This window comes from Penicillium nucicola, assembly GCF_028828085.1.
Source record: "Penicillium nucicola strain IBT 29836 chromosome Unknown utg000003l, whole genome shotgun sequence".
In the NCBI taxonomy this organism is placed as follows: Eukaryota; Fungi; Ascomycota; class Eurotiomycetes; order Eurotiales; family Aspergillaceae; genus Penicillium; species Penicillium nucicola.
This window is the reverse complement of record NW_026643127.1, coordinates 2,676,456-2,699,490: the sequence shown is the minus strand read 5'-3', so window position 1 is coordinate 2,699,490 and position 23,035 is coordinate 2,676,456. Positions and strand designations below refer to the sequence as shown.

The window sequence follows — 23,035 nt, the reverse complement described above, 5'->3', positions numbered from 1 at the left end:
ATTATATCTCGAATGCCTTAAACTTGGAAGCTGTCCCAAAAGAGCGATGACTCAGCCATGACTCAGCAGTTAGGTCCAGGGCACCCAAAGCGGCTTAGCGTGCGATAACCGAAGCGCCAAGACTTTCGCACTGAACTTTTCGGTATCAAATTCTCGCTCCACACGGTTTCTGCCAGCCATCATCACCTTACCGAGCCTAGAAGTTCAGGTCTTGACGGCATTCGCCTTTTTAAATTGTACGTGATCTCCTCCTTGAACCTCTCGACTTCACCCGCTAATCCACCCACCAGCACCAATCATTCAAGATGTCTTTCCAGAAGCCCGAGAAGGATTTCGGCGAGGGCCCTGTACGTTGTCGCCAACCTTTTATGGTCCCAATTGCACGCTGTCGTCGTTGTGCGCACAGTGTGAAAGGGCCTCACAACACCTGAACAAATACTAATTGCCTCTCTCGCTTGCTCTATAGAAGGTCCACAAGATCCGCATCACCTTGACCTCCCGCAAGGTTGCCTCCCTCGAGAAGGTCTGCCAGGAGCTCATCGACCGTGCCCGCTCCAAGTCCCTCCAGGTCAAGGGTCCCGTCCGTCTCCCTACCAAGACCCTCCAGATCTCCACCCGTAAGACCCCCAACGGTGAGGGTTCCAAGACCTGGGACAAGTACGAGATGCGCATCCACAAGCGTCTGATCGAGTGAGTTTTCCCCGCTGTCTACAAAGCAGGATTTCCGAATGAGCTTGCAGTCACTAACCTAGATCCTTTACAGCCTCCTCGCCCCCACTGAGACCGTCAAGCAGATCATCATCAACATCGAGGCCGGTGTTGAGGTTGAGGTTACCATTGCCGCTTAAATGATCTAGCCCTGGGCTTGCTTTAGGGAGGGACCATGTACTGGCGAAATCGCAGTGTGAATGCGCTACGTTGGATTCAGTGCGAACCTGCAGGACTTCATCTGTTCTATGGGTGGTCCCGTTTGACCTAATATACCAAAATAAAAATTGGAAACATCTTGAAAAAGCAATATTCTTATTCCGTAGCTTGGTGGTTGTAGTTAAATTCGTAAGATTCAGTTGCTGATACTCGAAACAAAAACACCTCCCTAACGCCATTGACCATGTTTGCGCATACCGGACATAAGTTACCGTGTTATGTTACGCCGGAAAAGATCACCATTCACAAAGGACAGAAACAAATAAGAGAATGCAAATCGCAATGTTGATATCAAAAATCGAAGCTGATCCACTCTCTCTTGGGAGGTACGGATGGAATGCCATCCTTGAAGTAACCATTGTTAAGATAGAATTCATATGCCTCGGCAATCTCTGGAGTGTATTCCTCTGGCTTGCCTTGAGAATCACGGAGACCTGCTGGATCAGGCGGTCCATTAGGGAAGTTGACGCGAACCAACGTGCTGTTGTCTTGCGGGTGTAAATAGCAAGGGTGGTCATTGACGTACTTCACCGGGCGGCCCTTCCACAGAGTCAGACGCTTGGACGATGGATCATGCCTTGTCTCGCCCTGTAGGTCTGGAAGTGGGTTCAGCTGGCTCGGGTCATCAAGCTTGAGGAAAGCTCGAGGGCCAGCATCGACATGCTGCACTGGCACGCCTTGCGGTACGGCGGGTTGGCCAAATGGATTAGCTGCTGGTTGAGAGGGTGCACCAAATGGATTGGCTGCGGCGGGCTGAGATGGTGGGAATCCGGAGGTCGGTTGTGGTTGTCCAAATCCGCCAGAGGCAGGAGCTGCAGGTTGTTGTGCAGCGGTCTGTGCGAATGGCGAGGGCGCGTTCGTAGGAGCAGGCTGCCCGAAGCCTCCGGGAGCTGGCTGATTGTTGGAGATTTGGCTGAAGGGTGACGAAGAGGTAGCTGGAGCGCCGAAAGGGTTTGATGCCGGGGCTGCTGGGGCTGCGGGTTGACCAAACCCTGGTTTGCCAAACCCAGATTGTCCTCCCAGAGTCGATGGCTGACCGAAGCCGGAGCCACCCAAGTTGGATGGCTGTCCAAACCCAGAGGACTGACCCAAAGTTGATGGTTGGCCGAAGCCAGAGGATTGGCCTGAGGTCGAGGGCTGCCCGAAACCTGAAGACTGGCCCAAAGTTGATGGTTGGCCGAAGCCAGATGACTGGCCTAGAGTCGAGGGTTGTCCAAATCCGGATGATTGACCAAGGGACGAGGGTTGGCCAAAGCCGGAGGATTGACCTAAGGTCGAGGGTTGGCCGAAGCCAGAAGATTGTCCCATAGTTGAGGGTTGGCCGAAGCCAGAGGATTGGCCTGAGGTCGAAGGCTGCCCAAAGCCTGAAGACTGACCTAAAGTTGAAGGCTGACCGAAGCCAGATGACTGGCCTACAGTGGACGGTTGTCCAAAGCCCGAGGGAGCATTGCCCAAGGATGCAGGCGCTTGGGCAGCATCGGGGCCTGTCTTGCCCTCAACAATATCGAATCTGTTAGGGTGCTCGTTTTTGCCATTGATGATGAATGTTACTGCGCCATTCAGATCACCCAGGGCAACTTCCATCTGTTTCATAGACTCAGTCCAAAGGGCCTGGGATTCCTGAACTGCCTGATCAATGCTACCCGCAGCCGCCAGTTCATAATGGCGCGCGCGTAATTCTTCGGGGCTTTGCTCACGGCCAGGACCACCGAACAGCTGACGTGGAACATGTTGCTGTGGTGAGTAGGCAGAAAAGATCCAGAGTGGACGGTTCTTGCCGGCAGTCAGATCAAGTTTGATATCACTGGAATTTACGCCGAAGCTGTGTCCAAGTAAGTTCCAAGCCCCGTTGGATATTGCTGAGAGGTTAACTTACTCATCTGCATACTTCGTACTTTGGGATTGGTTTGGAGAAGATGTTCCACCTGTTGTAGAAACTCTGTTAGACAATGACTCCAGCTTCTAAGAAGGACCAACCAGTAGCGTATCAAGGCAGTAAAGGGCTGGGTAACCAGGACTGAGTAGAACGGGCATGGTCTTGACAGTGCTGTTGCCAGAGCAAGGGTTGGGAAGCAATGGAAGAAGGGAAGCGACACGGGAATGGAGTAAACAAGTAGATTTGAAACATTAACAGGCATTGTATGCAGAATTTGAGACGAGATGGCTGGCATAGAAACATCAGATATACTCACCAAACCCAGAGAGAGCTCCGAATCTATTCCCCGAAGGGCCAGCCGTGCTTCGGCCAGGATGCTCGAATTTGCACTTATCTGAGATCAGAATGTTAGCGGCTTGTCTGAACTGGGCTCGATCGATACATACCCCCGAATCTGCAGCGGCCCTGCTGAAAAAACGTGCAGACGGTCATTGTTAGTCTCGGTTGCCGGGTTAGCTCCTCAGGGTCAGAGGCAAAGCCAGGAGACAAAGGAGCACAGTAGTGTTACGCAAGAAGCTGGATCTTGTACTGTGTTTGTTGAACAATGAGTTAAGAGATAACTGAAGAGACTGAATGAATATAATAGGTTGGGGCAGCGCGTTAGCAAGGGAAAATCGTGTGGTTTGCACTTTTTCGCGGTCTCCGGTATCTTATCGCCACGCTGGGCTGTGATGAAGTTTGTCTTCAAGTTTCGAATACTGCAAATCTTTTGATGCTTGGATTAAGTCAAGAGTCAAATGTAATTGAATCGCTTTATTTTGGTCTCTGAGAAAATCTGAGAGCTGACTTAGTATGGCAATGAGCAAAAGGACAATGAAAAACCGGTGCATTCTACACTATATATAGCGATCATCTAGGCGATATCATACCAGAGATCTTAATAATTCTTTATTTTACCACAGCCTCGACATGATTATAACATTACAGCCTATGAAGAAAATAATTGCAATGACCGTTAACTCCTTTTGCTATTTCGATTCTAATCAAATATTGATCCCAGTGACACTGCACTGGTCGGGTATATCGTCTACAGGTGTCTTATGCTTCCTCGAAGGTTATCCCAGTTCAAACCATCCACTTTCTTCCCACTCAAGGATTCAAGATCGGGGGAAGCATTGGAAAGTTGGCCAGTTGCGAGACGTCGCATCATGACAGTATCCTTGGCCCCAGGGAGTGTGCTTGCATTGCCATGTAGCAATACTGACTCGAACCATGCTTCCTCATCCTCATCTAGCGGCAGTCCAACCAGTTCCATTGCGCGCCGGCTTCTGGTCTGACCAGGACTGGCCTTGTGAACAAATTCCACTAGCTGCTCAAAGAAGCTCTGACGGTGGGCGTCATCGTACTTGCGCGTGAAGTAGAACGCCTCTGTGATATTGGACCGACTGAGAGTTTCAAAGAAAGCCTTGCGAACCTTTTCGCTGGCGAGAGGGGGAGCCACAGTAAGATAATATGCGATTGCGAGGCTGTCGTCGTGTCGGGGAAGCTTAGTGAGAGTCAGAGCGTAGAGAATCTCATCCGGGAAGGTAGGAATAAGGGACGGTTCTGTGAGGCACTCAAGTGCTCGCTAATGTAGTCAGTAATTGCCAGTAGTATTGATCTTGAGAATCGCTGTGTGAACTAACTCGGAAATCAAGCCGGTCAAGGTGCCAAAGGCCTTCAATGAAGAGTCGATATTTCTCGGGTAGGTGGCATCGTTGCGCAAACTGAGCTGGAGCTTCTGGTGCTGTGCGACAGTCTTTGAGGACATAGTACACTAGAGATTGTTTGTGTTCGATGTCCAGTTCGGAAGAGACAATTTGATTGAAGAGTTCGCGGAGGTCTGCATTGCTCTTGGGCGGGTAGAGCTTGGTCACTAGAAGAAGGTAAGTCTTTATCCTAAACCTTGCGGCTGGAGCTTCCAGTCATACCTCCTTGGATACCAAGCAGTCTAAGCAGTCGGTCGGCGAAGAGTTGGTTTTCGAAGGCACGCCGATTGGCAAGGATCTGTTCAACAGCTTTAGGCTCATAGGTATACTTCTTGTTGAAGGAGAACACCTGGTCAAAGTTATCCCAGGGCGCCATGATGATGCAAAGCGAAAAGCGTTGTGAGAGTCGCAAGGTAAAGTTGAAGCTCCGCGGAGAGGTAATTACCGTACGGTAACTTACGGCGGGACAGGGCGGTGAAGGGCTTGTTGTGGCAGAAGGACGGCCGCTTTCCCTCTTTGGGCGCGAGGTAAACAACCCACTTTCGTCGGACAAAACAATCCCACCTCCATGCAATCACCCTAATCCATCATGGCTGCAGTCGCTAAGGGCAGATCATCGCGCCGGTCTGCTCCCCGTCGGAGCTATGTTGTCGAAGATACCTCTGAATCCGAAGACCCCGGAAATGTCACACCTACACCCGATACGCATGATGACGAAGAAGAAGCCGAGGAGGAGGATTACACCCCCGTTCCCAAGAAGGCAAAGAGAACCTCCAAGAGTCTGATGACCTTAGAACCGAAGACACCTACTACCGCACGTCCTGCCAAAAAAGCCCAAGAAGCGATAACGGATGATTCCGATGCGTCGCAAATGGACACCGAGGAGAATGAAACGAATGATGAACATGACGAGAACGACGAGAACGATGAGGGCGTTAGTATCGCATCGATCGAAGCCGATCCTGAGTCCCCATCTAGAAATGCGGCTTTGAAAAGAAAAAGTATGCCCCGCAAGAGTCGCGGCTCAATCACACCCAAGCCGGCCAAGGGCTCACTCCCTACTCCAGAGCCATCCGAATCGCCAGAACCTCAAGCGCGAGCACGCGCAAGTGTGCCACCTTTGTCCGACATCACTGAGTCCGCCGTGAACCAATCGCCCGCGAAAGAATCGGACGAACCCAAGTCTCAGATTTCCATTATCAACCCGAACTCGACTGTCTTGGAGAAACCCATGGATATCGTCGCGAAGTCAAGGACACAGATACCCACGGCCCCTGAAGAACCCGCAGCACCAAAGCCCCGAATGATTATTGAAAATCTTATTCTGACAAATTTCAAGAGTTACGCGGGAAAGCAAATTGTCGGACCCTTCCACGCCTCCTTCTCGTCCGTCGTCGGACCCAACGGCTCCGGAAAGTCTAACGTTATTGACTCGCTACTCTTTGTGTTTGGTTTCCGTGCTAGCAAAATGCGACAGGGCAAAATTTCTGCTCTTATTCATAACTCTGCTCAGTATCCAGACCTCGCCTTCTGTGAAGTTGAGGTCCATTTCGCACAAGTCCTTGATTTGCCCGAAGGCGGATCTGAACTTGTCCCAGATTCCCAACTGATCGTTTCTCGACGCGCCTTCAAGAACAACACCAGCAAATACTACATGAACAAAAAGGAAACCAACTTTGCAACTGTTGGAGCGTTCCTCCGCGACCGAGGAATTGACCTCGATCACAAGCGATTCTTGATTTTGCAGGGTGAGGTCGAGTCTATTGCTCAGATGAAACCGAAAGCAGCCAACGAACACGATGAAGGCTTGTTGGAATATCTAGAGGACATCATCGGAACCTCAAAGTATAAGACACCTATCGACGAAGCTGCGACCGAGCTCGAAACCTTGAACGATGTCTGCGTGGAGAAGAACAACCGCGTCCAGCACGTAGAAAAAGAGAAGACCGCCTTGGTGGATAAGAAGGACAAAGCTCTGGCATATATTCGGGAGGAGAACGAATTGGCTCAGAAGCAATCCGCACTTTACCAGATTTACATTGACGAGTGCGCCGACAACGTCCGCGTTACAGAAGAGGCTATTCTTCAGATGCAGGAGCTGTTGAACATGGAACTCGAGAAACACGAGGGAAATGAATCCGGCATTAAAGAGATTGAAAAGGCCTACAAGAAAGGTGTTCGCCTTTACGAATCTATGGAGAAGGACACACAGGCCTTGCTCAAAGAGATGGCTAAGTACGACAAAGAGTCGGTGAAGTTTGAGGAAAAAAAGAAGTTCTTGCTTGGCAAGCAAAAGAAGCTTGAAAAGGCAATGCAAACCAGCCGACTTGCTGCTTCGGAATGCCAGAGTTTGGTCGAGAAGTTTACCGACGACATTGAGAAGAAGACTGCCGAGACTACCCAGCTTGAAATGGAAATGTCAACGGAGGAGAAGGAACTCAACACAATCCGCGAGGGCCTCAAGGGCAAGACCCAGGGCCTATCTGATCAAATTGCCGCGAAGCAGAAGTCCCTCGAGCCCTGGAACGAGAAGATCAACCAAAAGCAATCTGCAGTTGCTGTCGCCGAGAGTGAACTTGACATCTTACGTGAACGTAGCAACGCTGGAACTGTTCTTCTTGAGGAGGCACAGGCCAAGATTGGGACGATCGAGGAAAGTTTGCAGTCCAAACAAAACGACCTTGAAGAGCGACAAGCCCAGAAAGAAACCCTGGAGTACGAGGTGGAAAAGTTCAAGCACGATCTCAAGAAATACGCTGGCCGTGAACCCGAGGTTCGTTCACATGTATCGAGTGCCCGTCAAAAGGCCGAAGATGCTCGCGCCAGCCTAGCAAGTACTCAGAACAGTGGAAGTGTCTTGACTGGCTTGATGCGACTCAAAGAGTCTGGTCGTATCGATGGATTCCATGGCAGACTGGGCAACTTGGGTACTATCGACGAAAAGTACGATATCGCAATCTCCACCGCTTGTCCTGCTCTCAACAATATGGTTGTGGAAACTGTCGAGGTTGGTCAGCAGTGTATCGACTACTTGCGGAAGAACAACCTTGGCCGAGCCAACTTCATTCTGCTTGACCGTCTCCCCCGCCGTGATATGTCCACAATTTACACACCCGAGAGTGTTCCGCGTCTCTTTGATCTCGTCAAGCCCAAGGATGAAATGTTCGCACCTGCTTTCTACAGTGTAATGCAAAATACCTTGGTTGCCAAGGACCTTGAGCAAGCCAACCGTATTGCCTATGGTGCTCGCCGGTGGCGAGTGGTGACTCTTGATGGTCAATTAATTGATGTGTCAGGAACAATGAGTGGTGGTGGAACACGTGTCGCCAAGGGTGGCATGTCTTCAAAACAGGTCGCAGAGGTCACAAAGGATCAAATGGCTCGCCTGGAGACTGATCTCGAGGATCTCGAGAGGAAATTCCAGGCCTTCCAAGAAAAGCAGCGAAATGTCGAAGCTCAGATGCGGGAAAGACTCGAAGAAATCCCGCGCGTGGAGACTAAGATCCAAAAGATCATGATCGAGATTGAAAGTACCAAGCGTAGCCTCGTTGATGCCCAAAGACGCGTCAAAGAGCTAGGCGCGCAGCACCAGCCATCGGACTCTGATGAAGGCCAAATCGCTGCCCTCGAGAAACAAATCGCCAAGGCCGAGAAAGAGATCGATATGCTCAACGACGAGAAAAGTGGCATCGAGGAGGAGATTTCCACTCTTCAGAGCAAGATCATGGAGGTTGGTGGTGTTCGGCTTCGTGGCCAAAAGGCCAAGGTCGACGGCCTTAAGGAGCAAATCGGCATGCTTGCTGAAGAAATATCCAACGCCGAGGTCCAACAATCCAAGAACGAGAAGCTTATCAAGAAACACTCGAAATCTCGCGACGACTCAGAGAAGGAGATTGGTCAAATCACCGACGATCTAGAGAAGTTGGAAGAGGATGTCTCCAACAAGGACAATGACGCTTCCGAGTGGAGACAGAAGGCCGAGGATGCCCAAGAGGTAAGATTGCAAATATTTGGAACGAATGAACTTCAAGCTGATTATTTCTAGGCATTGGAAACCAAGAAGGGCGAGCTCCAGACCATGAAAGAGGAACTTGACGCGAAGGTTGCCGAGCTTAATGAGACACGGGCCACCGAGATTGAGATGCGCAACAAGCTAGACGAGAATCAGAAGGCTTTGACTGAAAACCAAAAGCGCAGTCGCTACTGGGAAGAGAAGCTGTCCAAGCTGACCGTCCAGAACATCAGCGATATCGGCGAGGAGCAGGAGCCCACAGAGCTTCAGATGTACACGAAGGATGAGCTCGAGGCCATGAACAAGGAGTCACTGAAGGCAGTCATTGCTGCCCTAGAAGAGAAGGTTCACAATGCCTCCGTTGATCTATCGGTCATCGAGGAATACCGTCGCCGTGCTGCTGAGCACGAATCACGTTCAGCGGATCTAAACACCGCATTGGCATCCCGCGATGGTGCCAAGGCCCGTTTGGACGGACTTCGATCCTCTCGTTTGAATGGATTCATGGAAGGATTTGGCATCATTTCTTTGCGCCTGAAGGAGATGTACCAAATGATCACCATGGGAGGTAACGCCGAGTTAGAGCTGGTAGACTCCTTAGACCCCTTCTCGGAAGGTATTCTGTTCTCAGTCATGCCTCCTAAGAAGAGCTGGAAGAACATCGGCAACTTGTCTGGCGGAGAAAAGACTTTGTCCAGTTTGGCGCTGGTCTTCGCTCTGCACCACTACAAGCCTACCCCGCTCTATGTCATGGACGAGATTGATGCCGCTCTGGATTTCCGAAACGTGAGTCTTTTCGTGCGAGTTGTCTTTGAACTATTTGCTAACTGCCTTGCAGGTTTCTATCGTCGCCTCTTACATCAAGGAGCGGACGAAGAATGCACAATTCATTGTCATTTCCTTGCGAAACAACATGGTACGTGGCACTCTTCCCCGACTCAGTGGAACTGTACTGACTTTGTTATAGTTCGAACTTGCCGCCCGACTGGTCGGTGTCTACAAAGTCAATCATATGACAAAGAGCGTAACAATTGAGAACCGGGATTATATCACGGGTCGGTAATGACTGAAGATGTTATGCCTTATTGCCGTTCTTGGGTTTCACCACTTGTCTGGATGCACAGGATTGTCTGCTGTTTTTGATGATATCATGGGTCTGGAGTCTAGGGATTTTTGGTTATCGTTTCTTCTAACAATCATGCTCGTACACTTTATACAAATGTATTTTTGAACCGAATAGCTGATACTTGGTATGCCATAGCCGCCAACCAGGCATGGGAAGATTCAGCCTAAAGCCGACTTTGCCTACTCCGCATTGATCGCCGTTCAACTTTCCACTTGTTTATTTCTTATGATTGTCGGGTCTGGAATCTCCGAACAAGCTCTTAGTTACCCCAATACTCTAGTCCAATGTAACATATCTCCAGACCCGTGCAGATCAACTATGTCATGGCACGCATCGACCCCGGGCACAGATGCTTGTTACCGCTGCTTCCAGTGATAGTGCATCCATGCGGGGGTTAACCATTGACAATGAATTTTGTTAGAAATCACTCAGTCAAAGCGAAGTTCCTCCAGCCTTAAAATATATGCCAGGGTTACACCGTATTTCTTCACCCTCGCGCAGGAATGTATAAAAGCAAGCAAGGCGCAGCTTCCCCTTTCACTCCCCACAACCAAGACGGAACATCACCATTAACCACTGACCTCGCATTATAAAGGTGAAATGCGTATATGGTCTATCCCACTCAGGGGTATTGCAGGCCTCCTACTTATACATACAAGCCCCGCAACAGCCGCCCAGGAAGACCTCTCCCAATATGTGAATCCTTTCATGGGCTCCGAAGGCCCCGAGCCAGGTACCGGCTTCGGCGGAGGTGATATCTTCGTGGGAGGTGCGCTGCCCTTTGGCGTGGCTAAAGTCGGCATTGACTCTACCGCCGCGAACTGGAGCACTGCCGTTCTTAACGGCGGTTGGACGCCTGATGGGAATGTCACTGGTATTAGTATGATGCATGAGAGTGGGACTGGCGGGTCGCCCAAGTATGGATTGATCTCGCAGATGCCTTTGACTTCTGTTGATGTGCCGGTCAATGTGCTTGATAATATGACTTATAGTCAGCCCAGGGTATGTTGCTGCGGGTTGGGCTTGCAATCATTCTTTCGATGAAACTGATCGTATTAGATTGGCAATGATACTGCCAGGTTAGGATACTACAAGACTAATCTGAAGAATGGAATCACTGTTGAGCTCTCCGCTTCTCGGCATGCTGGTATCATGGAGTATTCGTTTCCGGAGGGTGAGAAGCATGTGCTTGTTGATGTGTCGCATGTCAGATCTCTGAATTCTTGAATTAGGAGAGCTTAGACTGACAATCCGACCAGTATCTCCCGGGCTCTCCTGGCGATGCGAACGGCCAGATATTTGTGGGAGGCGAGATCCAGATTGAAGCCAATGGTAAAGCATACAGTGGGTATGGCACGTATGCTGGAGGATGGAATAACGGTAACCCTTCAGATCAAATACACCAGAAATCATCTAACAGGACACAGGAGCTCCATTTACTGTCTACTTCTACGGAGAATTTTCGGCTCTGCCAGACCAGACGCAGACATTCTCTGGCATCAATACAGATCCGATGACCAGATACCAAAATCTAGCCAATGGCGGAATAAGCGAACCAACATTCAAAAACAAATCAAGTAAAGTAACATCAGGTCCCATGAACAATCGCATTGGCTTGCTACTCAGCTGGAACGATGGACCTGCTTCGCATATTACCTCGCGCGTTGGTATATCATCTATTTCCACCGACCGGGCCCGTTCCTACATACAAAAGGAGATTCCATCATGGAAATTGAACGATACAGTCGCTGCTGCGGTTAAGGAATGGAATATGGATGTGTTCAATAAGATTCAAGTTCCACTTGATGACTCTGCCAACATGACGCAGGTCAGGCTATTGTACAGCTCGTTGTATTTCATTCACCTGATGCCTTCGGATCGAACTGGAGAGAATCCTCTATGGAATTCAGAGGAGCCTTACTGGGATGATTTCTACACAATGTGTGAGTAAATTTTTCACATTGCTTCAGAAATAGATAACTGACCACCTGGACAGGGGATATTTTCCGCTGCACTGTTAGCTTCTATCACATCTTCCAGCCAGAATACTACGAGTCCATGATCCGAGGACTGATTGATATTTGGAAGTAAGGGACCCCAAAATACCAAAGTAAGAGCCGAACTAAGCTTCCAACCCCACAGACACGCAGGATTCCTCCCAGACGGTCGCTCAGGAAACTGGAACGGACTGGTCCAAGGTGGCTCCGATGCAGACAACGTCCTAGCTGACGCATACGTCAAAGGCATGCGAGGCGCCATAAACTGGACGGAAGGCTACGCAGCTATGAAGAAGGACGCAGAAGTCACACCCTACAACACCTTTGATCCAACAGATATGACAGCAAGTACCAAAGAAGGTCGCGGTGCGCTAGATGACTGGAAAGAACTGGGATATGTATCCCAGGACCATAACACGCGCTGTATCTCGCGCACCGTTGAGTATAGCTTGAATGATTTCGCTGTCAGTCAGGTCGCCGCCGGGGAAATGCCCGGTGACCGAGAGAAGTATCTTAATCGATCCGCTGGGTGGCAGAATATTTGGAATCCTGATGTCAAGAGTCTGGGTTTCAGTGGGTTTATGGCACCGAAGTTCTCAAATGGATCGTTCAATGATAGTGGATATGATCCGTTGTTGTGCTATGGGTGTGAGTGGCAGGATTATACTTACGAGGGGATTCCATGGGGTAAGTTGATTGTTTCTTTGAGATTGAATAGAGCTGACTTTGGGCTGGCAGAATACTCTTTTGTCATTCCTCATGATGTGAAGACTCTCATTGAGTTCATGGGAGGGGAGACGACATTCGAGTCTCGACTCGATTTAATGGTCAGTCTTGAAGCCCACTGAAAACACACATCGTCACTGACAGAATTGTAGTTCAAACCAAACATGTCCGTTCAAAATCTCGGTGCGAATGGCGCAGCCATCACCACATTAATTAACATTGGGTAGGTAGCTTGGACTCATTTCCATAGTAAGAGCCAGAAGACTAATTGCAACACAGCAACGAACCCGACTTTGCCACGCCTTATCTTTACAACTACATCAACAAGCAATACAAGAGTGTCAGGCAGTCTCGCAGTCTAGCCAATCAATAGTGAGTACACAAATGTTCGATCCAATGTGAGCGCGCTGACAATTTCCCCAATAGTTTCAAAGATACAGCCTACGGAATCCCTGGAAACAGCGACGCAGGCGCAATGAATTCCTGGCTCTTATGGCAGATGCTGGGTATTTACCCAATCGTCACCCAGCCCGTTTACCTGCTCTCGTCGCCCTGGTTCCCCGATCTGAACATGACAATCAACGGAAACAAGACACTCCGAATCTCCGCTACTGGTCTCGAGAGTGGGTATTATGTGCAGAGCGTTAGGATCAATGGCAAAGCATGGACCAAGAACTGGTTTGAGCACGAGGATGTCATGACGAATGGTGGCACGATCGAATTTGAGCTTGGAGAGGATGCGAAAACGTGGGAGACTGGGAATGTGCCGCCTTCCCCGGGACATGTGCAGTTTGACAGGAAGTAGCTAGAGGAGATGAGATGATTATCAACCATCATGTCTACCTCCAATGGAGGAAATGTGTCTCTGAAGCTTTGCAGGAAGGACCTTTGATCTGAGAATCGCAAGAACGGCTTATGGTTTTGAGCCCATGGGTTGAATTTCCGCTATAGTATCAGAATATCTCAAAGTTGAATAGTCATCGTGTCCCATGGAGAGAGTATACAAAAGCTGAACACCTATGCTTTCTTGACCGTTCCTTATGACTCAGTAGAATCTTCTGAGTCGCCTTCATCCGAATCTATTTCCGACCATTCTATTTTTTTCGCCGACCTCCTGTGGGCTTTCATCTCCTTTGCTTGGGAATCAACGTCCAAGCCATGCTCTCGATACGCCTCAATAATCATCCTATTGCCACTCGAACCACGCACGGAACCCATCGCACACTGGAGGACTCGCTGGGAATATAGAACCAAACCCACTTGACCAAGCATTCGATGAAACGCATCTTCATTTGATTCTTGTCTTGAATGGAAATCAATCGGCTCATTTGCTGACCAGTATAGACGTGCACTCTCAAACCTTCCCATTCGAATGGACGAATCGAATAATAAGACCCCAAAGAGTCTTCCCATTCGAAGACCCTCGTCTCTATCTTGTGTCTTGGTCGGATTCGCCTGAACACGCCGTGTCAGCCAGGAGATTCTAATTTTAGATAGATTGTAAGACTAACAGGTATAATAACGCTAAGAGCGCAGTCGCCACCCCTGCCGGAATTAATATGGAAAAGGCCAAGCTCTAAGATAGGAGGTTGTTGCACGAGCATCCTGCGCCAGCTAGCACCTTTCTGGACAAACCGATTCAAACTTGCGGGATCCTTGGCTATCGCGCAATCGGAAAAGTAAAAATTTTGCATGGGTAGGTCGCCCTTATTAGGAAACATGGTAGGGAACATCTCTGCCAGCAGCGGATTAGGGAGCTTTTCTCCCGCTCCCCATTCGGATTCTTTGATTGGGATGAAGAAGAGGGATTTTTGAATCGATGGTGACGTGTTGATCAGATCATGCCAGTCTCGACAGACTCGTGAGCAAGATGTCAGAAGAGTGCGCATATCCGTCTGAAGCAGAATCATCTCAAGCACCTCGGGCGTTGCCAGAAGTGGAGGAGTCAAGGCCTCCCTGGCCGCTCTTCTCGTGACTGGTGCCATTTTTCTATGCAGAACGGATAGTATCAATAGATGACCGGGAACTGTGGGAGAGCTCTGAGGGGGAGCTGCATAGAGACGATATCTAAGTGATATGAACAGCGGAGGAGTGATGACCGCAATGAGAGGGATTTGCTACCGGACACTTCGGCGCGTAGTTTGTTAAAGGTATGATGTCTAGTGAGAAGATGATGAAATTGGTCCTGTACGATGGATGGATGTAGGAGCAAAACTTGATTTGTTCAAGTCTAGAGATTCATTGATGCTTGGTGAACTTCGTATATAATGAAAAGCTTTCCCTTAAGCTAGACCTAACTTAACCTGATGCTTAGATGACATAATCGTGGCAGTAGACCTCGGGACCATTGGCCTCCAGCTATTCATGGCATGGGTTGCGGTCTGTAGCCACAATTTACAATAACTTGCATAGTCCATGTAGTCCTCGTTCGAAGAAATATACCATGGAATCTTATATATGATGCCCTAGCATAAGACTTCCCCGGATCAAAGAATACTCACTTCCGCTAATAACTTTCGACGACGGCGATACCTGTAAGGTCTTTAGCTTAAAATTTAGAGGAAGCTACTACTCTGACCATCATTAGCGGGCTGTCACCGTCCCTGACTGGCGCGGCTCCTATGAACTCGCAGGGCTGGCTCACCATTTTGAAGTGATGATATGTAATTGGTAGTACCGCCTTCCTAGATTTCATGTCCTGTACTGTACATGTATATTGTTCAGACCTGACCTCCACTTTTCAGGGCCAGGAACGCCAATGCTGCGGACCAACGCACTTGTGCAGCTAATCCATGTTTAAATATAACTCAGGCCCAAATCAATTCTATCCTACCGAGACAACCAAGGGGCGACAACTGCCTACTATATCCGGCAGCGCAGTCGCAGGCACACTCCTAATTCTCTGACCGGGGCGTGTCCTCAGCCTGCTAGGCGCGTGGAGCGGTGGCGACAAGCCGGATGTCGGATACCGCCCATTACCTGCATTAGTGTGAGTATTCGCGGTCGGAAGAAGCGGCGTCGTCCTTCTGCGAGTTATGTTGACTAGGTTGAGAAGCCGATGAATACACGGCGGTATCGGGATCGCGACAATTTGCGTCGGCCTGCTAAGGTTTATTCCATTGATCCCCGAATGGATTATTTTATCGGGGGATAGGGCTGTGGAATGGTTTTTATTTTATTTTTAATTTCTTCCTTTTCTTTTTCTGGGCTTTGATTGGGATTGGGTGGGTGGAAATCTTGACTGATCGAATGGCGCAGGTGGTTTTGCTATTTTTGATTTGGGATCTCGGAGATATGGACATGATTTCTCCGTTCATTCAGTTAACTTATGAGTATGGGGCTGTGGATGGACCGGGTTCAGGCATGAAGCCTGAGTTATGCGACAGGACATGAGTGATGCTTTTGTGCACGCTTTCTGATATGACGCTTGATGACTGATGATTATGAAGATTGGGATAACCTCCAAGATTGCCGATCGACACTTTGCTTCTTGATTAGGGCGATTGTGATGTAGGCGATTGTTCCCCGGTCGCAATTCGAATGCATGGTTAGAAAGTCGTTGTCACCGTTCGGATTAAAGCACGTTGTGCTGTAAAACTTACAGTGTACATGTGGCTACAGAAGATCAGTAGGGCCGTAAATCAGTAGACCTGCCCAGAGATATAGTGTACTTGGCATGCTCCAGCTGGACCGAGCCGTGTCATCAACGAAACCCGTGGCGTTCGATCGATCAATTTGACCCCCTGATTCTACTGTATACGAGTTCATCCAACGGTCATGGAAAGAACGCCGCAGCCGTCACTACACTTTTATCGGCGAATAAGGGGTCGTGACCCTGACTAGTAATTGGGGTTAGCCTCGTGTGATGGACGGTTCCACTTCACGAAGTCAGCGAAAAGCCTGACTTAGACATCTCCACTGGGGGGAAAGGGCTTGGGCCTATGAGTGGCCATTTTATTGGTTATGAAGAGCGGATACTCATCAAAGTCGGTTCAAGAACAGGTCTGAGGAACCGAACGGAAATAGATTGACATCCTTGAGTTTTCAAGGGGCACATATGCATGAGTAAGTCAGAGGGATCTTCATTGCAGATGATTTTCCTCAACTGGTCTGGACCGGAACTAACCGCCAAAATCCTGCTTGCAGTGATTGCTTGCCGTTGACTTCAGAGATAGTAGAACCCTCCATGAGAAAGACAATCACATCGGATATCATGTAGAAGCATGTATTGATGTTGAGACTGGACCATTCGGAGTATACAAACACCCTTTGCGGCTTTAATTACTTCGGCGGGTTCTTATCGTTCTCCCTTGTCCGTCCAATCAGGGTCGTTATCACCCCAAAGGAGACTAGTTTCAGGTCCGGGACCCCTGGGAACTACCAGATGCAGTTAGTCTCCTGCGCCAAACTGGACACCACTAACCAGATTGGGCTAGCTCAGACCTGCCCATAATCTCTGCAGCGTAAGGGGAAAACACGAAAATAATCCAACGCCCAAAACACTGCTAGCCTATAAGCCCACTTAGCCTTCCCCTTTCCCTTCTTCCATGTACATCTGACGGTCTTCTCGTGCAATCGGGCACAATCCCACTCTTTACTATCGAGCTTCGTTCTCGAATCCATTCCTTTTTTTTATACAGTCATTCCTTTAGATCGGCAGATCTGATTACATTCATTAGATATGTGGTACTCTCTTGCCTTGCTGGCTTTGGCCGGCTATGCCACTGCCCAAACATCAACCGACTGCAACCCATTGAACGTAACATGTCCCGCAGACCCGGCTCTAGGAACAGAACATACATGGAACTTCAATACCACGTTGGACGACACCATCTGGAACATGACCACCGGAACCTATAACTACGGCGATGACGGAGCCGAGTTCACCCTCGCCGCAGAGGGATCATCGACCCTGCTGCAATCCAACTTTTATATTTTCTTTGGTGTCGTCGAATCCCATGTCAAGATGGCCAAGGGTGGTGGTCTGATCAGCAGTGTGGTCCTGGAATCCGACGACCTGGACGAGATCGATTGGGAGTGGGTTGGATACAACACTAGCCAGGTGCAGTCCAACTTCTTCGGAAAAGGCAATGATACCTCCTTCGATCGCGGCGGTTACCACGACGTCACAAACGCAGACACCGAGTTCCACAACTACACAACCTACTGGGATCAGGATAAACTTCAATGGTATATCGACGGCACGATGGTCCGTCAGCTCAACTATGATGATAAGGGTACACTTGGGGGAAAGAACTACCCACAGACACCATGCCGTGTGAAGTTCAGTCTGTGGCCTGCCGGTGAGAAGAGTGCCGCACAGGGTACAATCGAGTGGGCTGGTGGTCTGGTTCAATGGGACGATGCTCCTTTCACCATGACCCTTGGAAAGCTCCGCGTGAAGGATTTCCACACTGGAAAGGAGTACACCTACTCGGACCACTCAGGTTCATTCGACAGTATCGACGTGGTTAGGTAAGTTCAAAGTTATTATAATCGCGTTTTAGATCAGAGCTAACTCAACATCCAGCGGAAACTCTACTACAGTCACAGAGCTCAACAAGCCCCCAGCCAAGACTTTGGCCGAGAAATGGGCCGACCTGGGCGAAGGAGCCCACATTGGAATCTACTGTGGTGTAGCCGGAGCTGCAGTCATCGGCATCGCAGCCTTCCTCATCTTCTGTCTGCGCCAACGCCGCAAGGGCCGTCTCGAACATGCCCTCGACGATAGCCGTTACGCTGAGAACCGCACCGAGATGCAGAACTTCCAGAACGACTGGAAGCAGAGCGAGTGGAAGCATGGTGGCTACCAGCAGGTCAACAACTAGCCTTGAAAAATATTGTATTCCACGAACCTGCAACCTTTGTTTCCCTTCCTAATGAATTGTTCTGTTGGTTTCCACTCTGTTGCGCAGTATTTCCCGCGCTATCCCAATATCGCCGTGCCATTCCACACGCGCCGGGCCTCTGTGACGACCAACGGAGTCGGAATAATGACCATCTTGTCTCATCTCAGGCTCCATCTCGCCTGTCTCATCTCTCTCTGTTTCTCACACTGTCTTCGCATTGCACCGCAGAGCCCATTCGTTTCGCCTGCGCCCTCTTTCTGTTGATATCCCACTTTTCGGCCTCGGTCGAAATTTCTTTCGTTGGCGTTGTTGCCGCCTGATGCTATGCCCTTTGCAAACTCATATCCCTGTATATACTTTATCATATAAAACGGATTTCATTTCGCATTGTTAGGCCATTGCCGCATGTTGTTTGTAAGTGTATCCCTTTGCGGGTCGCACGGGATCATGAGTATCCCACATTGTTTTGACGACCACCGAGTCCCAGTTCATCGGCTCCTTCCACATAGCCATGGTGTTGCGATTGGAGCCAACTCTGATGGCTGCCTCTCATGCAGCAGCTCATATTAGCGAATCACAGTGGCCATGAACATCTCATCGGAGGTTATCCACGCCGTATGACCTCATCTGGAGAATGTGACACGAGTCCCTTCTACACATACGTGTGGACATGATCGGAGTCGGCTTAATTCGTATGCAGCTCCGTGGATGATCCAACCCCCTTCTTATAGTCCAGTGTGAGTGTTATGTTCATTATCTGTGCCGACTCCGATCATAAGTTCGGGATTCGAATCAAATCCGACCGACACCCTCTTGACCTTTTGATTCTGCCAAGTTTAGCTCTCGGCGCGATTAATATTCATCGAGCATGATTGGCATTCGGACACGCCTAATCCGCAGTGGAACCCTTTGCAGGGCCACCTGAAACACGGGATTTAGTTACTAAGTGTGAGGCCGAGGTTTGATAACTGTACGGTGCTGGCTGGTTTAATTTTATATAAGAGAGAACATTTCACTGCTTTTGTTTGATCTCACTGATCTCCTTGATCTGCTCGGCCTATATCTAGCCTGCCTCGTGAGCTTTCGTGCACCTTCACCTCCAAAAGCGTCAACGCCACCTCCGGATTTGGTTGCACGGGATCTCCCAACCCCGCCAATCTGATCCATCGACTTTCGCGTCTGTCTGGACCTCCTTTAGATCTCTTCCCCAAAGCTATCATGTCCACAAAAGAGGTTCCCATCCCGGGACCAAGGGGCGTCCCGATCTTGGGTAACATCTACGATATCGAACCCGAGGTTCCAGCCAAGAGCTTCGAGCTACTAGCCGAAAACTACGGTATGCCGATCAACAAACAAGAGAACACAAACAAGAGAATATATAGACTGATGGACTCAATTGCTATTTCCAGGCCACATCTTTCGATTGACCACTTTCGGCAAACCCAGAGTATTCATCAGCTCGCATGAGCTAGTCGACGAAGTATGCGACGAGGAACGATTTACAAAGATTGTCTCTGCCGGTCTACATGAGATCCGAAATGGCGTCCACGATGGTCTTTTCACAGCCAACTACCCGGGAGAGGAGAATTGGGCTGTTGCCCACCGAGTCCTGGTGCCTGCGTTCGGTCCATTGATGATTCGGGGGATGTTCGATGGTGAGTATATTCATTTTTCATGCGGGAATTGGCCCAGCGAGCGAAGTTGAACTGACATTCAAATAGAGATGTACGATATCGCCACTCAACTCGTCATGAAATGGGCGCGCCAGGGTCCCACCACACCTATCGGCGTCACTGATGATTTTACCCGCCTAACGCTGGACTCTATTGCCCTCTGCGCCATGGGTACCCGATTTAATTCATTCTATCACGATGAAATGCATCCATTCGTTGAGGCTATGGTTGGCTTGTTAGCTGGGTCTGGAACTCGCGCTCGTCGACCTGGTTTGATCAATAGCTTGCCGACGACCGAGAACAACAAGTACTGGACTGACATTGAGTATCTTCGGAACCTTGCACAGGAGCTTGTCGATAACCGGAAAGAGAATCCGGTTGAAAAGAAGGATCTGCTTAACGCCCTCATTCTGGGTCGGGATCCTCAGACTGGACAGGGTCTGACTGATGACTCGATTGTGAATAACATGATCACTTTCTTGATTGCTGGCCACGAGACAACATCCGGCATGCTGTCTTTCCTTTTCTACTATCTTCTCAAGAACCCCAGTGCCTACCAGAAGGCACAAGAAGAGGTTGACACCGTCATCGGCAAGCGCAAGATTGCTGTCGAGGATATGTCGAAATTGCCCTATATCACAGCTGTGATGCGTGAGACGCTTCGCCTGAACCCGACGGCTCCAATGATTGCAGTACACCCACATCCAACCAAAAACAAGGAGGATCCGGTCACACTGGGAGGCGGGAAATACGTCTTGCACCCAGACGAGACTATCGCCCTCATGCTGGGCAAGATGCAACGTGATCCAAAGGTTTACGGCCCCGACGCCGACTCCTTCAAGCCAGAAAGAATGCTCGATGAGCACTTTGACAAGCTACCAAAGAACGCCTGGAAGCCATTTGGCAATGGAATGCGAGGGTGTATCGGAAGACCATTTGCCTGGCAAGAGGTTCTCCTGATCGTGGCAATGCTCCTTCAGAACTTCAACTTTGAGCTTGATAATCCTAGCTACGACCTGCGTATTAAGCAGACACTTACCATCAAGCCCAAGGACTTCCAGATGAAGGCGACCCTTAGACATGATCTTGATCCCACACAGCTCAGCATTGCCCTTGGTGGTGCGCCCACCGAGACTGCTACTGGCAGTCGCGATCGCAAGCCCAAGGTTGCTGCACCCGTCGATGGCAAGGTGAAGCCTATGCATATTCTGTACGGTAGCAACACAGGTACTTGTGAGGTGTTTGCTCGCAGATTAGCTGATGATGCCACTGCCTATGGATATGCTGCCAAGGTTAGCTCTCTGGACTCTGCCAAGGAAAACATTCCCAAGAACGACCCGGTTGTTTTCATTTCCGCTTCATACGAGGGCCAGCCTCCAGACAACGCAGCCCATTTCTTCCAGTGGCTGAGTGAGCTGAAGGGAAGTGGTCTGGATGGTGTCAACTATGCGGTCTTTGGCTGTGGACACCATGATTGGTCCTCCACTTTCTACCGTATTCCCAAGGCCATTGACCAGTTGGCAAAAGAAAATGGTGCCAATAGTCTATGCGAGATTGGTCTTGCTGACGCAGCGAACTCTGATATGTTCACTGACTTCGACAGCTGGGGCGAGACTTCGTTCTGGCCGGCTGTTACAGCCAAGTTCGGTGGTGCTAGTCCCGAGAAGTCCTCCAAGCCTAAGTCTTCCTTGCAGGTTGAGGTCAGTTCAGGCATGAGGGCATCCACCCTGGGCTTGCAGTTGGAGGAGGGCTTCGTTGTCGAGAACCAGATCTTGACACACGGCGATGCCCCAACAAAGCGCATGGTGCGCTTCAAGTTACCATCCGAGATGACATATCAGTGCGGTGACTACCTCGCCGTTCTACCGGTAAACCCAAGCCAAGTCGTCCGCCGCGCAATCAGCCGATTTGACCTCCCATGGGATGCCGTGCTCCGGGTGAAAAAGCCCTCCCAAAGCTCAAGCCCACCACCCTCCATCCCGATCGATGTCCCAATCTCAGCATCAGAGCTACTGTCAACCTACGTCGAGCTCTCCCAACCAGCCTCAAAGCGTGACCTCAATATCTTAGCAGATGCAACCCTTGACGCAGAAACCCAAGCCGAGCTCCGCTACCTAGCATCAAGCCCAAGCCGGTTCACCGAAGAAATCGTCAAAAAGCGCGTCAGCCCCCTGGACCTCCTAATGCGCCACCCAGCAATCAAACTACCAATCGGCGACTTCCTCGCCATGCTCCCACCCATGCGTGTGCGCCAGTACTCCATCTCCTCGTCACCACTCGCCAACCCATCCGAATGCTCAATCAGCTTCTCAGTCCTAAATGCGCCCGCCTTGGCCTCTGCAGCCGAAGGCGCCGAAATCGAACAATACCTCGGCGTCGCATCCAACTATCTTTCCGAACTTCAAGCTGGCGAACGCGCTCACATAACCGTGCGCCCTTCACACTCCGGCTTCAAACCGCCCAACGAACTCGAGACTCCAATGATCATGGCCTGTGCCGGTAGCGGGCTTGCCCCCTTCCGTGGGTTTATCATGGATCGCGCAGAGAAGATTCGCGGCCGTCGCAGCTCGCCCAATTTTGATGAATTACACGACGGTCAACCCGCCAAGGCGGTTCTATACGTCGGCTGTCGGACCAAGGGCCAGGATGATATTCATGCAGCTGAATTGGCAGAGTGGGCCAAGCTTGGTGCCGTTGATATTCGATGGGCGTATAGCCGGCCAACTGACGGAAGTCAAGGAAAACATGTCCAGGACCTCATGCTTGAAGATCGGGTTGAACTGGTTGAGTTGTTTGAGCAGGGGGCGAGGATCTATGTCTGCGGTAGCACCGGTGTTGGTGGTGCTGTTCGAGATGCTTGCAAGGAAATGTACCTTCAGCAGCGGGTTGTCAAGATTGCGGAGCTGAAGGAGCAGGGAGAGGAATTGCCTGCCGATGCTGAGCTTGGGGATGACGAGGCTGCTGAGAAGTTCTTTGACCGATTGAGGACCTCGGAGAGGTACGCTACTGATGTTTTTACTTAGCTATTTCTCATGTAGCTACTAAATTGGACCATCTCATTTTCAAGTGTGGCTAAATGTCTAAATGTTTATGCTAGATGT

The 23,035-nt window shown here is 49.9% G+C and overlaps 7 protein-coding genes across 7 annotated transcripts; 5 read left to right on the top strand and 2 right to left on the bottom strand.

The window, feature by feature from the left end:
* Positions 1–298: 298 nt before the first annotated feature.
* S10a (40S ribosomal protein uS10) lies at positions 299–857 on the top strand. The gene is made up of 3 exons (XM_057127004.1): positions 299–347; positions 467–690; positions 764–857. The coding sequence occupies exons 1-3, from the start codon at positions 306–308 to the stop codon at positions 846–848; spliced, it is 351 nt and encodes a 116-aa protein (XP_056985894.1). The 5' UTR covers positions 299–305; the 3' UTR covers positions 849–857.
* A 361-nt stretch (positions 858–1,218) lies between these two features.
* N7511_004578 (FG-nucleoporin nup42) lies at positions 1,219–3,295 on the bottom strand (the record flags this gene model as incomplete). The annotated part of the gene is made up of 4 exons (XM_057127003.1): positions 1,219–2,749; positions 2,804–2,852; positions 3,120–3,197; positions 3,250–3,295. 4 exons carry the CDS (start codon positions 3,293–3,295, stop codon positions 1,219–1,221), a joined length of 1,704 nt encoding a protein of 567 aa, XP_056985893.1.
* Positions 3,296–3,890: 595 nt separating this feature from the next.
* Positions 3,891–4,927, bottom strand: N7511_004577 (ELYS family protein; the record flags this gene model as incomplete). The annotated part of the gene is made up of 3 exons (XM_057127002.1): positions 3,891–4,430; positions 4,489–4,718; positions 4,774–4,927. The coding sequence occupies 3 exons, from the start codon at positions 4,925–4,927 to the stop codon at positions 3,891–3,893; spliced, it is 924 nt and encodes a 307-aa protein (XP_056985892.1).
* A 213-nt stretch (positions 4,928–5,140) lies between these two features.
* smc4 (condensin subunit SMC4) lies at positions 5,141–9,626 on the top strand (the record flags this gene model as incomplete). Its single annotated transcript, XM_057127001.1, has 4 exons — positions 5,141–8,545; positions 8,597–9,349; positions 9,402–9,479; positions 9,531–9,626. The coding sequence occupies 4 exons, from the start codon at positions 5,141–5,143 to the stop codon at positions 9,624–9,626; spliced, it is 4,332 nt and encodes a 1,443-aa protein (XP_056985891.1).
* Positions 9,627–10,289: 663 nt separating this feature from the next.
* N7511_004575 (GH92 family glycosyl hydrolase) lies at positions 10,290–13,217 on the top strand (the record flags this gene model as incomplete). The annotated part of the gene is made up of 10 exons (XM_057127000.1): positions 10,290–10,691; positions 10,749–10,895; positions 10,949–11,069; positions 11,117–11,632; positions 11,686–11,776; positions 11,832–12,373; positions 12,425–12,513; positions 12,565–12,635; positions 12,692–12,784; positions 12,839–13,217. The coding sequence occupies 10 exons, from the start codon at positions 10,290–10,292 to the stop codon at positions 13,215–13,217; spliced, it is 2,451 nt and encodes an 816-aa protein (XP_056985890.1).
* A 3,876-nt stretch (positions 13,218–17,093) lies between these two features.
* On the top strand, positions 17,094–18,240 carry N7511_004574 (glycoside hydrolase family 16 protein; the record flags this gene model as incomplete). Its single annotated transcript, XM_057126999.1, has 2 exons — positions 17,094–17,887; positions 17,943–18,240. The coding sequence occupies 2 exons, from the start codon at positions 17,094–17,096 to the stop codon at positions 18,238–18,240; spliced, it is 1,092 nt and encodes a 363-aa protein (XP_056985889.1).
* A 1,239-nt stretch (positions 18,241–19,479) lies between these two features.
* On the top strand, positions 19,480–22,957 carry N7511_004573 (bifunctional cytochrome P450/NADPH--P450 reductase; the record flags this gene model as incomplete). Its single annotated transcript, XM_057126998.1, has 3 exons — positions 19,480–19,597; positions 19,671–19,916; positions 19,983–22,957. 3 exons carry the CDS (start codon positions 19,480–19,482, stop codon positions 22,955–22,957), a joined length of 3,339 nt encoding a protein of 1,112 aa, XP_056985888.1.
* Positions 22,958–23,035: the final 78 nt, after the last annotated feature.

Bases quoted from the DNA above. Each gene is read 5' to 3' on its own strand.
- S10a (XM_057127004.1), top strand. From the start codon at position 306: ATGTCTTTCCAGAAGCCCGAGAAGGATTTCGGCGAGGGCCCT. The intron at 348-466 runs GTACGTTGTCGC...CTTGCTCTATAG, and splicing joins AGGATTTCGGCGAGGGCCCT to AAGGTCCACAAGATCCGCAT. The intron at 691-763 runs GTGAGTTTTCCC...GATCCTTTACAG, and splicing joins ATCCACAAGCGTCTGATCGA to CCTCCTCGCCCCCACTGAGA.